The sequence below is a fragment of the Panthera uncia genome, assembly GCF_023721935.1.
Source record: "Panthera uncia isolate 11264 chromosome D3 unlocalized genomic scaffold, Puncia_PCG_1.0 HiC_scaffold_8, whole genome shotgun sequence".
NCBI classification, from domain to species: domain Eukaryota; kingdom Metazoa; phylum Chordata; class Mammalia; order Carnivora; family Felidae; genus Panthera; species Panthera uncia.
Window position 1 is genome coordinate 20,803,887 of NW_026057586.1, and position 17,455 is coordinate 20,821,341.

Genomic DNA, 17,455 nt, shown 5'->3' on the forward strand with positions numbered 1-17,455 from the left:
GGGGCCGCGGCCGTCCCCCGAGTGGCGGCGGCGGCCTTGGCGGCGACGGCGGCGGCTGCGGCGGCGGCAGCGGTGGCGGCGGCGCCCCCCGGCGGGAGCCGGTCCCTTTCCCGTCGGGGAGCGCGGGGCCGGGGCCCAGGGGACCCCGGGCCACGGAGAGCGGGAAGAGGATGGATTGCCCGGCCCTCCCCCCCGGATGGAAGAAGGAGGAAGTGATCCGAAAATCTGGGCTCAGTGCCGGCAAGAGCGATGTCTACTACTTCAGGTACCGCCCTGGGGGCGGGGTGGGGGCAGCGGGGTCAGGCCGGGGTCAAGGGTCAACAGCTGACCTGGGCATGGGATGTCAATATGAGAGCAGGGCCCGAGGGCACTGGCACAGACAGGCTGGCCTGGTAGTGGAAGGTCCCTGAGCCCTTGGGTGAGAGTTGACCCCAGTACAGTGACAGGTCAGGCACAGTATCTGAATGGTGAGAGCCCAGAGGAGGGCGTCTTAGGTTGACAGTGTTGGGGAAAATGGTTTGTGGGAAAAAAAAAAAGGTTCTCTGGCAAGGATGGTTAGTCCATAGAAGGGTTAAAAGAAGGTGTAATTCATCGAAACTATAAAACCCAGTCACTGTTGGCTCCTGTCCCAGCCTTTCCCAGATTCATCATCACAAGAGTGTTTAATCATGCACATGTGGAAGAATTAGCTATCTACAGTAATAAGGCTTCAGTTACTTTGTGAGATCCAGGAAAGTTTGGTATAAAGTAGCCGCTTGGAATGCCTGAAGTTTCTTGGAACTCTCATGGTGTTGCAGAACTTAGTCACTTTTGAAAACTGAAACACTGTAATATGTTGTTAGACTCTTAGACCAAAATTTGTCCCCCAGGGGATGTTTGGCAATGTCTGGGGACATTTTTGGTTGTCATACCTTGGAAGGGTGTGCTGCTGGCATGTAGTGGGTAGAGACCAGGGATGCTGCAGGATATTCTGTAATGCACAGAATGGTCCCCACAACAAAGAATTATCTGACCCAAAATGTCACCAGTTTGAGAAATCAGGTTGAGAAATCTTGGTCTGAGTGATTCAGGTTTTTGCCCTGATGTGATCTTGCAATTCTGTGGTTCTGCTGTGCATGCCATTTCTTTGGATGATCCAGTAAGCTCAGGAGAGTGCCTGTGGCTGTTGATATCAGTGGAATTTTCTTATCAACAAATTTGCTTATAAAAATAAACCATCCCATTTATAGAAGAGAATATAAACATATTCACTGGTGTGGAGGGCCGTTTTGTGGGCTGATTGACTCATTTTTCAGGGAATATATTTGGGTGTTGGAGCCAGTTGTCGTCAGCCATTTAGCCATTGGAATAATGTTACGGAGGATTTACTTTCATCAAGTAGGTTAATACATTGCCCCTGGTTGGGGAGGGAGGAATATACACATGCGTGCGCAGTCTCTCTCTCTTTCTCTCTCTCTCTCTGTCTCTCCAATGTTTATGAATTGAGAGTACTCTTAAATAGACTTGAGAGGTTAAAAATACATTTGTGCACACACAATGTGATCATCAGTGGTATAACACGTAAATACGACCATATTCCTGATGGCTGCTCAAATGTATGGAAAAATAGTTTCAATTTGTTTCACCTGTTCAAGTAAAAAATGAAAGTGGTGTTGCATGAGAACTTATTTTGTCACTTGGTCTGAGACCACGCATTTTGAAATCTTAAATAATAAAATGGCAAGCTTTTTTTAAACATTCAGAGGTGATAATCTTGTATTTCCCCATCGTTAAATTTAAAAAAAAAAATTTTTTTTTTTTAACGTTTATTTTCGAGACAGAGAGAGACAGAGCATGAACGGGGGAGGGGCAGAGAGAGAGGGAGACACAGAATCGGAAGCAGGCTCCAGGCTCTGAGCCATCAGCTCAGAGCCCGACGCGGGGCTCGAACTCACGGACTGTGAGATCGTGACCCGGGCTGAAGTCGGACGCTCAACCGACTGAGCCACCCGGGCGCCCCCCCATCGTTAAATATTAAATTTACTTCAGTAATACTGAAAAGGTTATTGTGGTGGGGCATCTCGGTGGCTCAGTCGGTTGGATGTCCTACTTTGGCTCAGGTCATGATCTTCTGGTCCATGGGTTCGAGCCGTACATTGAGCTCTGTGCTGACAGCTCAGAGCCTGAAGCCTGCTTCCAATTTTGTCTCTCTCTGCCCCTCCCCTGCTCGCGCTCTGTCTCTCTCCATCGCTCAAGAATAAATAAACATTAAAAAATTTTACAAAAGGTTATTGTGGAACAGTAACTCCTCTCAAGTTCACTGGTTTCATTTAGTGCTAGTCACAGTTGTTCACTCTTGCATACTCTTCCATTAACAACTTTTGCTTTCTTTCTAAGCAGGTAGTATGCTACCTTCTTTAGGTGAACTATGTGTTGATGTCTTGTAGCCAGTTACATTTTACAAGAATATTCTGTGTCTGCGATTGAACTCCTTGAGGGATAGGTGACTAGTCTATTCTCAGTAGAGCATCTTAAACTTTGAATTTCACTCTCTATGGCATTTCTCCTGGGATACAGTTTGTTTGGTTTTGGGATGACGTATTTGTTCAAACTAACTTTGGATTATTGCAAGGAGTTTTTTTGTTGTTTTCCTTGCAGTAGCTGGAAAAGTTATTTCAAGAACGCAGATTGCTGTAGTGCTCATTTTGATTTGTGGTCGTAGTATTTTTTTAAATGTGTTGTAAATTTTTCAATGTTAACTTTTTCATACAAACTCAATAAATATTTTATGGCAGAAAAACTGATCTAATCAGTTTAAGATGAATTTTCCAAACAAATTCATCTGGTATTTTTTGAAGTTTGTTTATTCTGTGAGAGAGAGGAGAGTGAGAGCATGCGTGTGCCAGTGGGGGAAGGGCAGAGAGAGGGTGACAGGATCTGAAGCAGGCTCTGTGCTGACAGCAGAGAGCCTGATGTCGGGCTTGAACTCATGAACCGTGAGATCATGACCCGAGCCGAAGTCGGATGCTTAACCGACTGAGCCACCCGGCTGCCCCTCCAAACAAATTCATCTTACGACAAATCATGAAACCAGTATAGTGATAATTACTTTCTAAAATTGAAGTCTTTTTATTAGACGGTGCAGCATGATTTGCTTTTCACTTTATACAAGATGAAAAGACACAATGAACAGATTTGTGCCACATGTGTTTAGTTAAAGGTTGGAAGGAATGTTATCTAATTGTTTATTGACTACCTACAAAATGTTGGTTATTTGGCAGGATTGTAACAGTCAGTCTTGATTCCCTGCTGAGAGGTTATATTCTGAGGCAGTAGGAAACAGGTAGCATGATGTGGTTTTTGTAACAGAGCAGTTATTCTGTGACTTCCGCTTTCAGTGATAAATGATGGAGGACACCTACTCATACTGAAGGTGAACACATTCTTTCTCTATCAAAGTGTCACAGCTTTGCATATTAGCATCCCCACATATCCCCCACCTGTTAAAAACCAGTAGCTCACAAAACACCAGCCATCTGTGTTAGTAGGTGGGTTAAGAGTTAACGCTCCCATTGGTAGTGTGAACACCTGCACTCATTTGTTCATGTGGTTCTGATGCCAGCTCCTGAATTGGCCTGCCTCTGGGGAGAGGAATTTAAACAACCCGTGCCTGTTAACATAGGGTGTGGCTTACTTACACTGATTAATTGGGCTGAAATTAAGCTCATCGAGAAAGCCTCAAATTTTGGTAGAATGGTGTTTCGGCTGTTCCCGAGACTGCCGAGTTCTAACAGGAAGGCGTGCCTTGAGTTGCCAGTTAAGCAATATAATTATGCCTTCTGTCAGGATTACCGATAGTGTGTGGCAGTTCATACATTATCATACAAAGTGTGTTTTTACAAAAAGGTGTGGTTAGATAAAGAGCTGGATCTATTGGTAATAGTTTCTGAAAAGTTTGTTGCCATCATATGAACCCATTATGTGAACAATAATTTTCTCACTGGTCTCCTTGGCTCCTGTTATTTCTAGTTTTTGGCTCCCTGCGCTTGCTGACTGATATATTTGACATATTATTTTCTTCTGCATAGGACCCTTTTTAGTAGCCAACTCATGCCATTTTTACCTAGTCTAAACTTGTTAGCTTTTAGACTTTTGGTTATAATTTCGGTTAAAGACTTGGGAGTGGAGGTAAACTGTTACAGCTTCTGCCATAAAATATCATGTGGTTGGATACTGGGAACAAAATAGTAAATATTTTTGATTCTTGTATCATAATTATGTTGCATTTGTACCTGATCACTTCTCTGAAAAAAGGATACAGTGGCACTAGAGAACAATTAAAATAATAATAGGGAGCAGGTGCAAGAAGAGAGACTGAATTTATTTCACTTTGATCTGGAAAGAGGAGGACTCAGAGGTCTATAAAATCATGAGTGATATGATAAAAGTAGAAGTCTCTAGGGAAGGCAGCAGAGCACAGGGGTAAAGAGGTCCGGAGTTGGTATTCTAACTCTGCCCTTACCATTTGGTGCAACCTTGAGCCTGTCACACTTCCTGGTCCTGTGGTTTGTGTGTTTGTAAAGTGCATATATGATTTTACCTGTACTTAGAGTGATACAAGGATTCAGTTTCAGTACACTAAAATAAATACATAGATATGTTTAAGGACTAATTAGGGAAAATGATTAATTAAATAACTCCAGTTGTATGGGCTGAAGATACAAATAGGTTTAAAAAAATGTATAGGTGTATCTGACTTGTTACCGAAGGCTGGTAGGATGCTTTGAGGGCATGAGTTCTGGATCATTGAGCATGTCAGAGTTCAGTCAGATCTTTCCTTCCCTCTCTCTCTCTCTCTCTCTCTCTCTGACTTTAAAAAAAAAAAAAAAAGCAAACAAAAAACAGCTCTGCCATGTAGTCTTTGTTGGAAAAAACTTGGTGGACCAGGGGAGAGATCCATTGTTATAGTTTTTTTTTTTTTTTTTTTAATTTTATTTATTTTTGAGAGAGACACAGAGTGTGAGCGGGGGAGGGGCAGAGAGAGGGAGACACAGAATCAGAAGCAGGCTCCAGGTTCTGAGCTATCAGCACAGAGCCTGATGCGGGGCTCAAACCCACAAACCGTGAGATCATGACCTGAGCCGAAGTCGGACGCTCAACAACTGAACCACCCCAGTGCTCCCATTGTTATAGTTCTTAAATATTTAAGTCTCTTTGGCTTTCAGTAAATTGGCTTTTCCCCTACCTAATATCTTCTTTCTGGCCTTCCCCATGTGATTAAACCTGGTGTCTCCTGTATTACTCGTATGTTCATTTCTATAGAACCTGTGGCACTCTCACATAACTGTCTTCTTTCCCCCTAGGTACACCTAGATACTAAACAGGTGTTTACCAATTGATGTGATGCTTAAAATTTTATGAAACAAGTCTTAAATGACTTTCTTAGCTATTGCTTTATATTACCTGGTGGTGTGCTGGGATGAAATTGGCTGGGGTATTTTATTAAGTCCAAGCATTTTCCAGTTTCTTATTTTCATCTTTAGTGTTGAGGATATTATAGAAGGATAGAAAGTAGTTTAGAGATATAGTGAAAATGCTCATAGTGCAGAGACACAAGTGAGAAATCAACATTTGAATCTCATCGAGTCTATAGGTTTGTTTTTTATTAAGTATAGGGTGTTGTGTGTCTTAATTTTATGTGTGTTCTATGTCACAGCTCTCATAGTTTTGGCAGCTATTAGTATTATTTTGCTAAATGCATTACATGTATTATCTTATTGGGTCCTTATAACCCTGTTAGCTGTAGGTGCAATTATCTGCATTTTACACATGTGGACTTGGGACAGGGAAGTTAAGTAATATGCTCAAGGTTGTACTGCTGGTAAGGGCAGAGTTAGAATCCTGATGCAGGGGATTTAACCCCAGAACTTTTAACCACCCTGCTCTGCTGCCTCCCATAGAAAATCCTTACTTGTAATTCTCAAATATTGAACCATCTCATACTTAATCTGCTTTATGGAGCTGGGTGGGCTGCTAAAACAATGTAGTTAGTTACTATTATATTTGCACCTTTAAGTCGACAAAAGGTAAATGTCATTTTATTTTTTTTTTGACAAAGGGTAAATTTTAAATCCTATTTGGTAGTGAAGCCATTGTACCAAAAGATGATCTTCCAGCTCTATGTAATGGAGAGAAAAGAAATTGAAAAATTGTGGTAAATTAACATAATTAAAGGAGTTTCATTCTGGGTAATAGAAGTGATCATTTGGTTCAGAAATGTTTCCTCCTTTCTTGCTTGCTCTTTTGATATATGTTTAATTTAGGATTGACCATGTTGTTTCTCAGATATTCAGACAGGCAGCGTGTTCCCTACGGAGCAAGCTATAGGTCATCTTCGTTTTAAAAGCTTTTACTTAAATTAGAAGAAATCAGGGGTGCCTGGGTGGCTCAGTCAGTTAAGCATCCGACTTAACTTGATTTTGGCTCAGGTCATGATCTCATGGTTCGTGGGATCGGTCCCACGTCAGGGCTCTGTGCTGACAGCACAGAGCCTTCCTGGTATCCTCTGTTTGTCTCTCTCAAAATAAATAAATAAATAAATAAATAAACAATGAAAAAAACTAGAAGAAATCAAATTGTAACTTGCAGTCTAAATGTAGCTCGAGATAGTTTTATGTGTTTCCTCCAAAAAGCTCGTGTGCTTCTTTGAGTTGAGGTACGATTGAAATGTGCGCTGCAGACCAATCAAAAAAATCTCTTTAGTTGGAGAAAGGAATGAAATGCAAGGTTTATTACTAAGTGCTTATTGCATAATTGCAAGTTTGACTTGCTTTTAGTCTTTTCTCTTGAAATAGACTGATTGAAGCCTGGATCTGGAAATAAAAGACACATGGCTATGGTGGAAATTGTGCTCCAATAATTCTCTCTCAGTTGTACCATCCCAGCTTTCTGTGCTGTGCTAGGGGAATTTTTGTTAGGGTACAACATTGCCATCTGTCCTACATCTGATTTTTCAAATCTGATATGCAAAGTCTCACCTGCCAAAACACCCACAATACCTGTAGTAGAGGAAATACATAGCTCGAAAGGAACTGATACACATATATTCTAGAAATAGTGTCCAACAGAAATTGATAATTTTTTTCAAATTGCTTTTAGAATTTCATTTGTGAGATATAGAGTCATAATTTAATCTTCATAGTGCAGTTTTTTTATTTTTTAGTGCAGCTTTAATTAATCGAGTAGAAGCTGGTGATTTGCAAAGGAAGTGATACTTTTGTGTGTGTGTGTGTTAGATTTCATAGTGGGACTAATAGAAATTCATAAATTTTTTCCTGTGTTTGAGGTCTTTTCAGACCTGTGTGATGAATTAGAAATAAATCACCAGCTCTTATTTCATGGATTTACTTTTTGACTTGGGGTATTAATACCCTTTGCAGTCCTTGTTTATTGGTCTTTTATGGCTATTTGCCATTTCCACTAAGAAATGCCTAGGCAAATTGTAAAATGAAGTTTTGCTTAACTTCATCAGAACTTCTAAAAACTAAAACTTCACAAGGAAGAATAAAAGTATGGAATAGAGTGAAATTTTAGTAATATCTATGGATCTTATGATTTTTGCCTTGTCTTATAAATTCAAACTTGTTTGGGAACTTGATTACATAAGTTGAATGTAAATAATGGTAAATTCTCAAATTTAAATTTTGAAATTGAACACTTTGTTCAATCATTCAATCAGAAATGATTATGAGTTATTTACAAACATGTGGAAGAAGATTTTTGAAATATATCTTGGTGTTCTTTTTATGCTGGACGAATTCATAGATGAAAGAAAGTGTGAATGTTATAAAATTATTTTCAACATGTATGCAGTGATGTGTGCCTCTCTTTAAAAAAGCCTTTCCCAGAGGCCTGTAGTGGAAACGGGCAAGTCCTATGGCATTTTGAGCATAATTCTGTTAACCTTTCCCACATGTGCTGTAATCGTTGGCAGTCTTGAACACCAGATTCTGAACCTCCTCAAGGTGAGTGGCTGAGTCTGATTCATTCTTGAATCTCCAGTATCCACCATAGTCCCTGCTATACAGAAAGCTCTTAAGAATTGCTTGTTGAATGAAGCAAATAGTTAATACATTTCTATTAAATGATCTAAAAAACTGGTTAGTGTTGGCTGTAAATAGGCCTGCACTATAGAGGTGGTCTTGTGTCTCCTGCTATAGCCAGCATCCTGTCTTGTACCATACCAGGTATGCAGATAGTGAATAGCTGAGGCAAATGTTCTTATTTTTCTTCAGACTTGAGTGTGTTTAGTGTTTGTGTGTGTATTCCATACAGATTTTTAGACCTGAAGGAATCTGTAGTAGGACTTTTGATTACAATTTTCATATTAAAAAATCCTTTTATCCTTTGCTTTAAACATCTACCATCAAAAATTGCTTTTGTATCATCTGGGGAGGATAACATATTTCTATCTACTGTTAACTAATATATTATTTCTTTGTGCCGTAACTGTAAAGTTATTTGTTATAGTATCTGGTAGGATGTAGTTTATGATAAAAAATAATGTAAAAGTGGTTATACAGAATACATGTTGCAACTTTATACTCTTAGATCCTACAGTCATAAACTTACTAGTCAGTTCCTAACTGCTTTCTCTCCCCTTCTGTACTTATTTGAAGACCAGTAAGTCTGTCTGTAGACCACACTTGTGCTGCACTGGTTTAGAATAAGAATGGAAACTTCTGAGTCAGAAAATTGGGACTTGAGTCTTGAATCTTGCTTTACTATTTTAACTTGGACAGATTTATAAGCTTCCATAATATAAACCTCTGATCCCTCAACTGTAAATCAAAGGTAAGAAGTTTACCTCGTGGAATTTTTTTAGGTTAAATGAAAGTACGTGTAAGACATTTGGCATGTAGTAGATGGTCAGCAGATCAATAAAATGGTAGTTTCTTTCCCTTCGCTTAATTAACCAATGTAAACAGTTGTTAATTATGTGGAGATTTACAGTATTTTAATTTTGAAATGTGATTAGGGCATGTTCATCAGGGTTTTTAGAAATATTTTATTTTTTCCCCTGATTAGAAGAGTGACCCATGCTCAGTGTGGAAATTGGGAAAATATAGGAGTGTAGAGAGAGCAATGACAATCAGCTTTGTAGTCCTAAAGAGAATCAGTGTTAATATTTTGACATATTGCCTTCCATTCTCTGTGTATATAGGTGTATATGTTCTTTTTAAAAATTTGTTTTTAATGTTTACTTATTTTTGAGAGAGCGAGAGAGAGAGAGAGCGCGAGAGAGAGAGCGCGAGAGAGAGAGCGCGAGCAAGCGCATGAGCAGGGAAGGGGCAGAGAGGGAGACACAGAATCTGAAGCAGGCTCCAGGCTCTGAGCTGTTAGCACAGAGCCTGACACAGGGCTCAAACTCATGAACCAGGAGATCATGACCTGAGCTGAAGTTGGACGCTCAACTGACTGAGCCACTCAGGCACCCCTGTGTGTACGTTCTTTTATAGTTCTTTTTACACTGGAAGAATCCATAGATTAAAGCAAGGATGAATGTCTTAAAATTATTTTTAACATGTATGCTGTGATGTATGCGTTTCTTTAAAAAGGCCTATTCCAGAGGCCCCCTACCTCTTTTTTCAAAATATAGTCTTTTTTTGGGGGGGGGGTATACTTATCTAATTTTTTATTATGGAAAAATTCAAATGTGCAAGAGCAAAAATTGTTAGAAAAGTGTAATGAAGCTCCTATGGGCTCATCAACCAGTTTTAATAATTATGAACTCCTGGCCAAGCTTGTTTCATCAATATTCAACTCCCTTTTCCCATTATATTTTGAAATAATTCCCAGATGTATTTAATTTCTGACATTTCCATAACAGTGTCCAGTCCTCAATTCAACCAAAATAACCAGTGTTTTTTCCTTTTTTCTTTCTCACCTTTAGGCAGTGGGATGAGATTAGGTAGTGGATCACCCTGGCTTTTATTTTTTTCTAGCTTTGATATAGAGATAATAGAATTTGCTATCAGTAATATATACTGTTTGCATGTTGTTTGTTACATAAATGCTAGTTTATGGAATGAGAATGATTGGTACAGAATTCATATTATACTTAAGGTCTTTTATTACCACTTAAAATTGCGTTGGTGATTCCTTAAACATTTATGCCAAGGGAAAAGGTGCAATGTTGTCACATTTTACCAGCAGCCAAACTGTAAATATTTTTTTTTCCCTAATGATACTTTAAAAATAATTCTCTACCTCTCCCTCAACTGCTAAGGAAGTTCTTTAATGCTCACATTTACTTGCCCAAACTTCATATTTTTAAAAAATTACTTTGAAATTTTCAGGGGATATATACAGCTTGTATACTTTAATGTTTGTTTTAAACATTTTATTATAGAAAATTTCAAACATATATGTAAAAGTAGATCATATAAAAAAACTACCAAGTACTCAATTCAGCAGTTGTTAGTCTTATTTCTTCCATCCCCCAATGTACTACCTCGACTCAACCTTATTATTTGGAAGCAAATCTGACATCATATCATTTCATTCATAAATAACTACTTGAGTATGCTGCTTGTGAAGATAAGATTTAAACTTGTAGAAGTTTTATAATCATGTAGAACTAACTCAGTATTTCAAAGCCAGAATACAAGAGATGCCAATAGGCAGTTTGGGATTATTTACCTGATACTGGCAGTAATTGCTATATGGTTCAGAGGAAGGAAACCTTCCACTGCTTCATTCTGGGAAGGAAGGCTTTTTATGGAAGAGCTATAATGTGGATTGGTATTTCTGGGCCCTTGAGGATCAGGGTTGGAGTCCTGCATTATGGATTGGGTAACAGGTATGATTTGCAAAAGGCCTAAGAGGGAACCATTCAGCCTGTTTCGAACAGTGAACAAACTAACATGGTTGGAGCAGAGGTCATTGAGTAAGAGGAGTGGAAAGTAGGGTTGACAGGTTCAGAGGAGGTTAGAAAAAGGATCTTAAATGCAGAGCTAAGATGTTTGGTATCCTTTTGCTAATGGGTTAAAGTCATTGAAGGCTTTTCAGCTGAAACTATGGTCAGAGTGGTGTTTAGGAAGAGTAATTTGGGTAGTTTAGAATGCAGAGACCAGCAAGTAGAAAGTCAGTTAGCCTGTCCTGGTGATTCAGACTCAAGGTGATAAAGACTTGATTTGGGCAATGGCAATGGAAAGGAAGGATAGATTCAAAGAAAGGAACTGGATTTAGTAGTACCTGATGGGAGACATAAGTAAGACAAGACAAGACAAGTAGATAAAATGTACTGGAGACAAACTGCAGACGAGGGCTGAAGATGGTTCACTTTAGGAAAGGCCCGCGTGTAAAGGTGGGAGGAAAGGAACTAAAAAAGGGAGATTGGGAGCTGACTTGTAGGTAGATTTCTCTGTGTGTATGTCATACAGCTTTGAAGCAATGGTATACGTTATTTGAATTAATTGATTTGACAGTTTTCTGATTATGTATTTTGTACCGAAGTACAAGATCATTTTGATTTCAGATCTTAGTCTCAACCAAAATTTGACTTGTGGAGACAGTTGTTAAAGTCAGAGAAGTCTTTTTCTTTCGGTACTTACTCTGTAACTAACAAATAAGCTTTAACATTTAAAGAGGTATGAAACAAAGGAAGTTGATGTTTTTTTGATCTCAAACTTTTCCAGAGCTGTAGCTTAGGGAATTTTTAGTATGGAGGTTTTTCTCATGCCTCACAAAGTACTGTTGGAGAGTGATGCCCTCCTGAACATGCTCTTCAGCCGTGTAGCTGGCCGTCTGCTGTCCACAGTGCTCCTTGTCGCTCATAGGCCAGCTCTCCTTATTGTGCTCTGATTACTGCCACCTCCACGGTTCATCCTGTTAGAAACTGGTTCGGAGGTATACTGGTGTTTGCTCAGACTCTGGGCTCCTCATCCTGTTCGACTGAACATCGTGATGATCCATGAAAACATATGTTCTGCTCCACCAGAGGAGTGTTTTCAGGGTGCAGTTGCACAGGCCAGGAGCAGGTCTTCAGAAGAGTTGCTTTTTCTGTGGAGACTGGCAGGGTGTGCTATCGTCAGGTAGCTCAGGGAATGATGATCACAGGTGAGTATACAGAGCGATAAAATGGGAATACCACTAAACTAAGGTGACCAGAATTAAAGTAGTTTCTGTTATCTCAATGAAATTTTTTTAGAGTGGAAAGTCAGATGCTAATAAAATTTCTTTTTGATAATCTCTAGTTAGAAACCTCTAAGGCGGTGTTACACGTAAGTACTTTAAACAGTTTAATTAAAATGAAAGCTAGCAAAGGCATAGATGAAATGTCCTCATCTGAAATTAAAACTCTCACATCTTTGATTTTCATTTCATCATTATTTAGGGTATTTGGAGGGTAGGAGAAGTTAAAGGTGAGACCACAAGTTGGTTCTGGGTGGGCATATCTAGGGGACAGTTGGTAGGGAATTTTTTTGTGTGGTTGAAAGTGAAATATTAGTATTTCATTACTGGGATTAGAAGTAATCGCTTTGGTTAGAGAAAGCTGAAAATGACTAATATCCTTCACTAGTCTACTAGAATGTTCCTAGGTTATAGTTTGCTGCTTTTAGAATAAAAGCTTAGTCATGCTAATCCCTGGTGTGTGTGAGATTGCGACCTACTTACTGCAGCCATCTTAGAGGGCAGACCGATGATGACTTAGTCATTCTGGGTAGTTTTTTTGTTCATCTAGCATTATTTCCTCCACCACTTTCAGGGTCATGTCGGTGCTATCCACATATTTCTGTACCTGATGGGAAGAATTCTTACTTAACCATTCCCTTGGCCTTTGCCTTTCTATATGCTTGCCTTCATCTTGTGCAGAGGAAGGTCTCTGGTTTATAATCTCCTGGGGCAGCCAGGTTGACTTCCCTAAAACACTAAGCACAAGCTATAGCAGTTACAGAGAACGGCTTGTACCACTGTTCTGAAGGCAGCCGTGTGTGTGACCAGTACTTGTAGCTCTCCCGCGTAGATGCCGCATAGAATTCCGTCTTTATGACTGGGGATAGTGATTTGTATGAATAACCGATAGAGTACCAGTTAATAGTCTACCTTTTTTGGGATATGTTCATAGCTAAGACTTGATTTCCACTTTCTTCATTGCTAATTTAGTTTATCGGTAGAGTATGTCAGGCCTTTCTCACAGTTTCCATTTGATTTTTAAAATCAGTAGACATAGGAACTATTTAAACCATATTAAATTGCTAATCTAGATTATAAGTTATGCAGTCACATTAATTGAGTTCTTACGTAGTTAGATTTCCTTAATTTGGGGAGGAGTGTCTAAAACTGATTTCTAATGAGTTTTGTTCTAGAGTGATGTTATACTGAGGCTCTAGTATGTGTTCAACTGCAGTAGATAGCTGGCATTTCCACCGTTTCATAAGAAACTACTCATTGCAGGGCTAATTTGTGAATTTAGTAAATTGATTTCTTAAAAAATGATTTTATGGTTGTCTGTAAGCTGTATCCTTAAAAATAATAGTGCTTATCTTTTTGGTAGAAGTTGCTACCTTAGTATTTTCATTTTCTGGAGCATTAGTCTGTTGAAACTAAGTCCACTCTTAAGCTCAGCTTTTATTGCACTAATAAGATGTCTTATTAGATGGAAGTCTGATTGAGAACTATCATTTTATTTTGTAGAGAGGTTTTTATTCATATTTGAGGTATATCAAATAGGTTATCAGAATCTTGTTGACCTTAACTGGAATTTCTGATGATAAGGACTAAATGGCTATTCTAGCTTAATCTTCATTGTAGTTGTATAAGTGACATAATGGAATAATCTTTACCAAGTTTTCAAACTAATTTGGGTCTTTAATTCTTTATTTCTTATGTAGTGTAATAGATTAATCATGAAAATATTTTCTGGTTCGATTTTAAGAGTCCATGCAACATAACTTACATAAGTATAGAACTTACCATTTTATTGTGTCTGCAAATGAAACTTATGTTCTTTACTATTCAAAAGTATACTATAAAGTATTTTGTTGTGAGAAAGTTACTTTGTTCAGTGTTCATATATGTTAATTCATGTTTGAGAGTTTTAAAAAGTGGCATTGCAATTTCTGGTTGTTTGAATCATCAAGGAAATACATAGAGATTTTTGTAATGAAGTAGAATTGCAGAGATATAGTAGATTTATTTCTAACTGGGTTTGGAGAATCACAGCTTCACAGAAGAGGTGACATTTTACTTGGGCTTGGAGGCTTTAATAATCTTACGACAGGCAGGATATTGCCTATGTTCATGCTTCCATCTGGAAAGACATGGCTAAAAGTCAAAGGTACATGGAGTATTTCTGGTGACATTGAGTTTGGAACATGGGGTACCAAGGCTGGTGGAGAAACGGACTTTTGAAAATAACTATAAACAAATGGAAGGTCTTTGATGTGTTCCTGGGGAGGTGAAGCTATTTTTGTCAGCATTGAGGAGCCTGAACATTTAGCACTTGGTGTCAGATGTGTGGCTGAGGGGTGGGGCACTGAAGCATCATCAAGTGGCTTTCTAGTTTGGTGGATTAGGCACTAGGTGGACGGCAGTGGGGCCACAACAGAGGACGATATGAGATGGGGTTTGGGGTGCAAGTTTGTGGTGGGCAGAGATGGCTCAAGTTTTGAAACATCTTGAGGGTTATGTACGGTTTGTTTGTCATACTGAGCATATTTGGAAATCTGGTTAGAATGAGAGTGGAGGTTTACTTCTGCGTAATCTTGTATTCTTTCCTCTCCTGTGTTCTAGTTCTCTGAGTTTGTTCTACTCCGTTATGTCCTAGTTGTTACTGGTTGTTACCTCCATCTGTAGGCTGAATTTTATAACTTGAATTGTGTTTCAAGAATACTTGAATTCTGTGATTGTCGAAAAAAAAATGCCGATATGATCTTCATTTGTCTTGAAGTGAGTGGTGGCACAGAATTTGTGACAAAGTGCGGCGTGTTGGTTTGGATTTGACCCAGAGAAAAGTTTTGCTCTTCCAGGGCAGTATTTTGTAGCTTGGTTTCCCACGCAAAATTCCCTTTTGTTTTCCTGTTCAATTATTTTTCTTTTATTGTGGTCTGTTAGTGCAAGGTTAAGTTCTAAATAGGACATGTTGGCTTTTTTTGAGAAATAATTTAGAATTCTTACAGTTCTCTTCTGGTAACCTATCTATGCTGACTTTAATAGTTGGTTTTAGCACGTTTGGCTCAGAAAATTTATTAGGTAAAACTGGGGCATTTTTCCTATAAAATTTTTCTTATAGATCAATGCCACACAGCAAAAAACTTTTTTAGGAAACACTAGTTTAGTTTAGCTTTCTATATAATTTTGGCACTTTTATAATTTTCCAGCTTTGACAATATTTTCTTAGGAGAAGTTATCCTTTTTTTTTTTTTTAGTTTGTTTGTTTTGAGAGAGAGAGAGGGCGGGCAGGGTAGAAGGAGAGAGAGAATCCCAAACGGGGTCTGTGCTGACAGTGCGAGCCCTATGTGAGGCTTGAACTCATGAACTGTGAGATCATGACCTGAGCCAAAATCAAGAGTTGGATGCTTAACCGACTGAGCCACCCAGGCAACCTGAGAAGTTATTCTTGATAAGCTTCTCCAAGGTAGGAGTTTGGGTAAAAAAATTCATGTCAACAATGTTCACACCATTTGCAAATGTTTGCCTCAGTTTCCTCCTTTTAGGGAGCATTTAAATACTATCAGAATTCAGTATTTTTTTTTTTTTCTATTGTAATGTTGTGAGTTCAGATGGGTAGCCCAAAGAGTATATGGATTCCAAGTGTTTTCTGTTTTTTTGTTTGTTTGTTTGTTTTTTTGTATGTGTGTTTTTAACAAGGATTGTTGACTTCAGAAGAATGTGTTCTGAAGTTCTGATTACTGCTGACGTTGTGTATATGTAATACTTACAAGAAAAAGCATTTCAAAAGTCAGTTTGGAAGTAGTTTGTAATGTTGAAGACCTTTGCAGCATGTGCATTGTGCTCTGCATGCAGTTTGTACCTGGATTCTGTCAGTGGCTCTGGAGTGAGTGACCAGTGGGATAATCTGCAGTAACATCTGTAGATGTTACTCCAGCGGTGTACCTAGTGGAGTGTAATACTAGATGAAGCGTTATCTCTTCTTACAGGGAAGTTGTGAAGTTCCTTTAAAACTTTACCATTTCTTTGAAAAGAATAAACATATTGGGAGAGAAGAGATGTGTGGAGATCTAAATACTGCTATCTTTTGTACAATTGATGTTATCTTTCTTCTAGTCCAAGTGGTAAGAAGTTCAGAAGCAAACCTCAGTTGGCAAGGTACCTGGGAAATACTGTTGACCTCAGCAGTTTTGACTTCAGAACTGGAAAGATGATGCCTAGTAAATTACAGAAGAACAAACAGAGACTGCGGAATGATCCTCTCAATCAAAATAAGGTTGGTTAATTTACTTAGAGCATATGTATCCTATTTCAAAAGCTTTCCACAAAGTATCTTACGTGGTAATTATGTCACTAGAATTTTGGCTATGTCTGAATGTCTTAGTCTACCCTGCCCTGGCAAAGCATTTTGACTTATAAATCTGATTAATTTATGGTAGTTGACAGTACTTTGCATAAGTAAATTGTGCACAGTTGAGAACAATATTTCAGTATCTCTTAAACATCACATTTTTGGCCCATTGGGACTTTTTACAAAAGATTTCTGTGTTGATGTTAATTGTCTCATTTTTTTTTTTCTTAAAATAGTTGCCGTTGCCCAAAGAGAGGCAAAATTTTAATGTGGCAAGTATCCTTACCACATAGTTTATGCTTACCTATCAATTTTTGGGATTAGGATTTGAGAAAGGGTAGTTTTTATTTTGACTTTTGATGATGTGGAGGAGAAGGACTTGTAGCAATAATATTCTCATCCGGATACGCTGATTGGGTTTTTTTCCATTAGCTCTTATTTTTATTGAGCTGCTTGTTTGATGGTTTATTGTGTAGGAATTTAAACAAGTAGAGTTTGAGTTACTATGCTAATTTAATTGCATTACAGCATCCAATATCTTTGCTAAGAAAGCTTCCCTCCCCACCCCCGCCCCAAGGGCGGCTAATCTTACGTAACCATTTTGTCTCAATTTTTCTTCCTCTAAACTTCAGAGATATATGTATGTGTATTGCCACCACTATCATCTCACACTGACTGTGAACATAGTGGAGGGAAAAGCAAGGGCTTTTCTTCCAGGGTGTATATAACCTTGCTACAGTCAGTCGCATGCCACTTGGGAGTCTAGCATTCACTGTAGGAACCCCGAGGCGGTGTGTAGAATGAGACACGCTTTGGAACCAGGCAGGCTCTGCCACTTATTAGCTCAGGCAGTCATGGGGTGACTCTTTTAACTTTGCATGGCCTCAGATTTCTCATTTGTGAAAGTAAGGTAGTGCACTCTTTCCCTTAGCATTACTGCGAGGAGTAAAT

The 17,455-nt window shown here is 38.8% G+C and overlaps 1 protein-coding gene across 1 annotated transcript in view; it reads left to right on the forward strand.

Annotated features, from left to right (window-relative positions):
- The window catches only part of MBD2 (methyl-CpG binding domain protein 2), a 69,390-nt gene that overhangs the window by 721 nt on the left and 51,214 nt on the right, over positions 1–17,455 (forward strand). Inside the window, exons 2-3 of the mRNA XM_049619552.1 lie at positions 1–265; positions 16,270–16,429. Coding sequence (XP_049475509.1) covers positions 1–265; positions 16,270–16,429 — 425 coding nt within the window. The remainder of the gene's footprint in view (positions 266–16,269; positions 16,430–17,455) is intronic.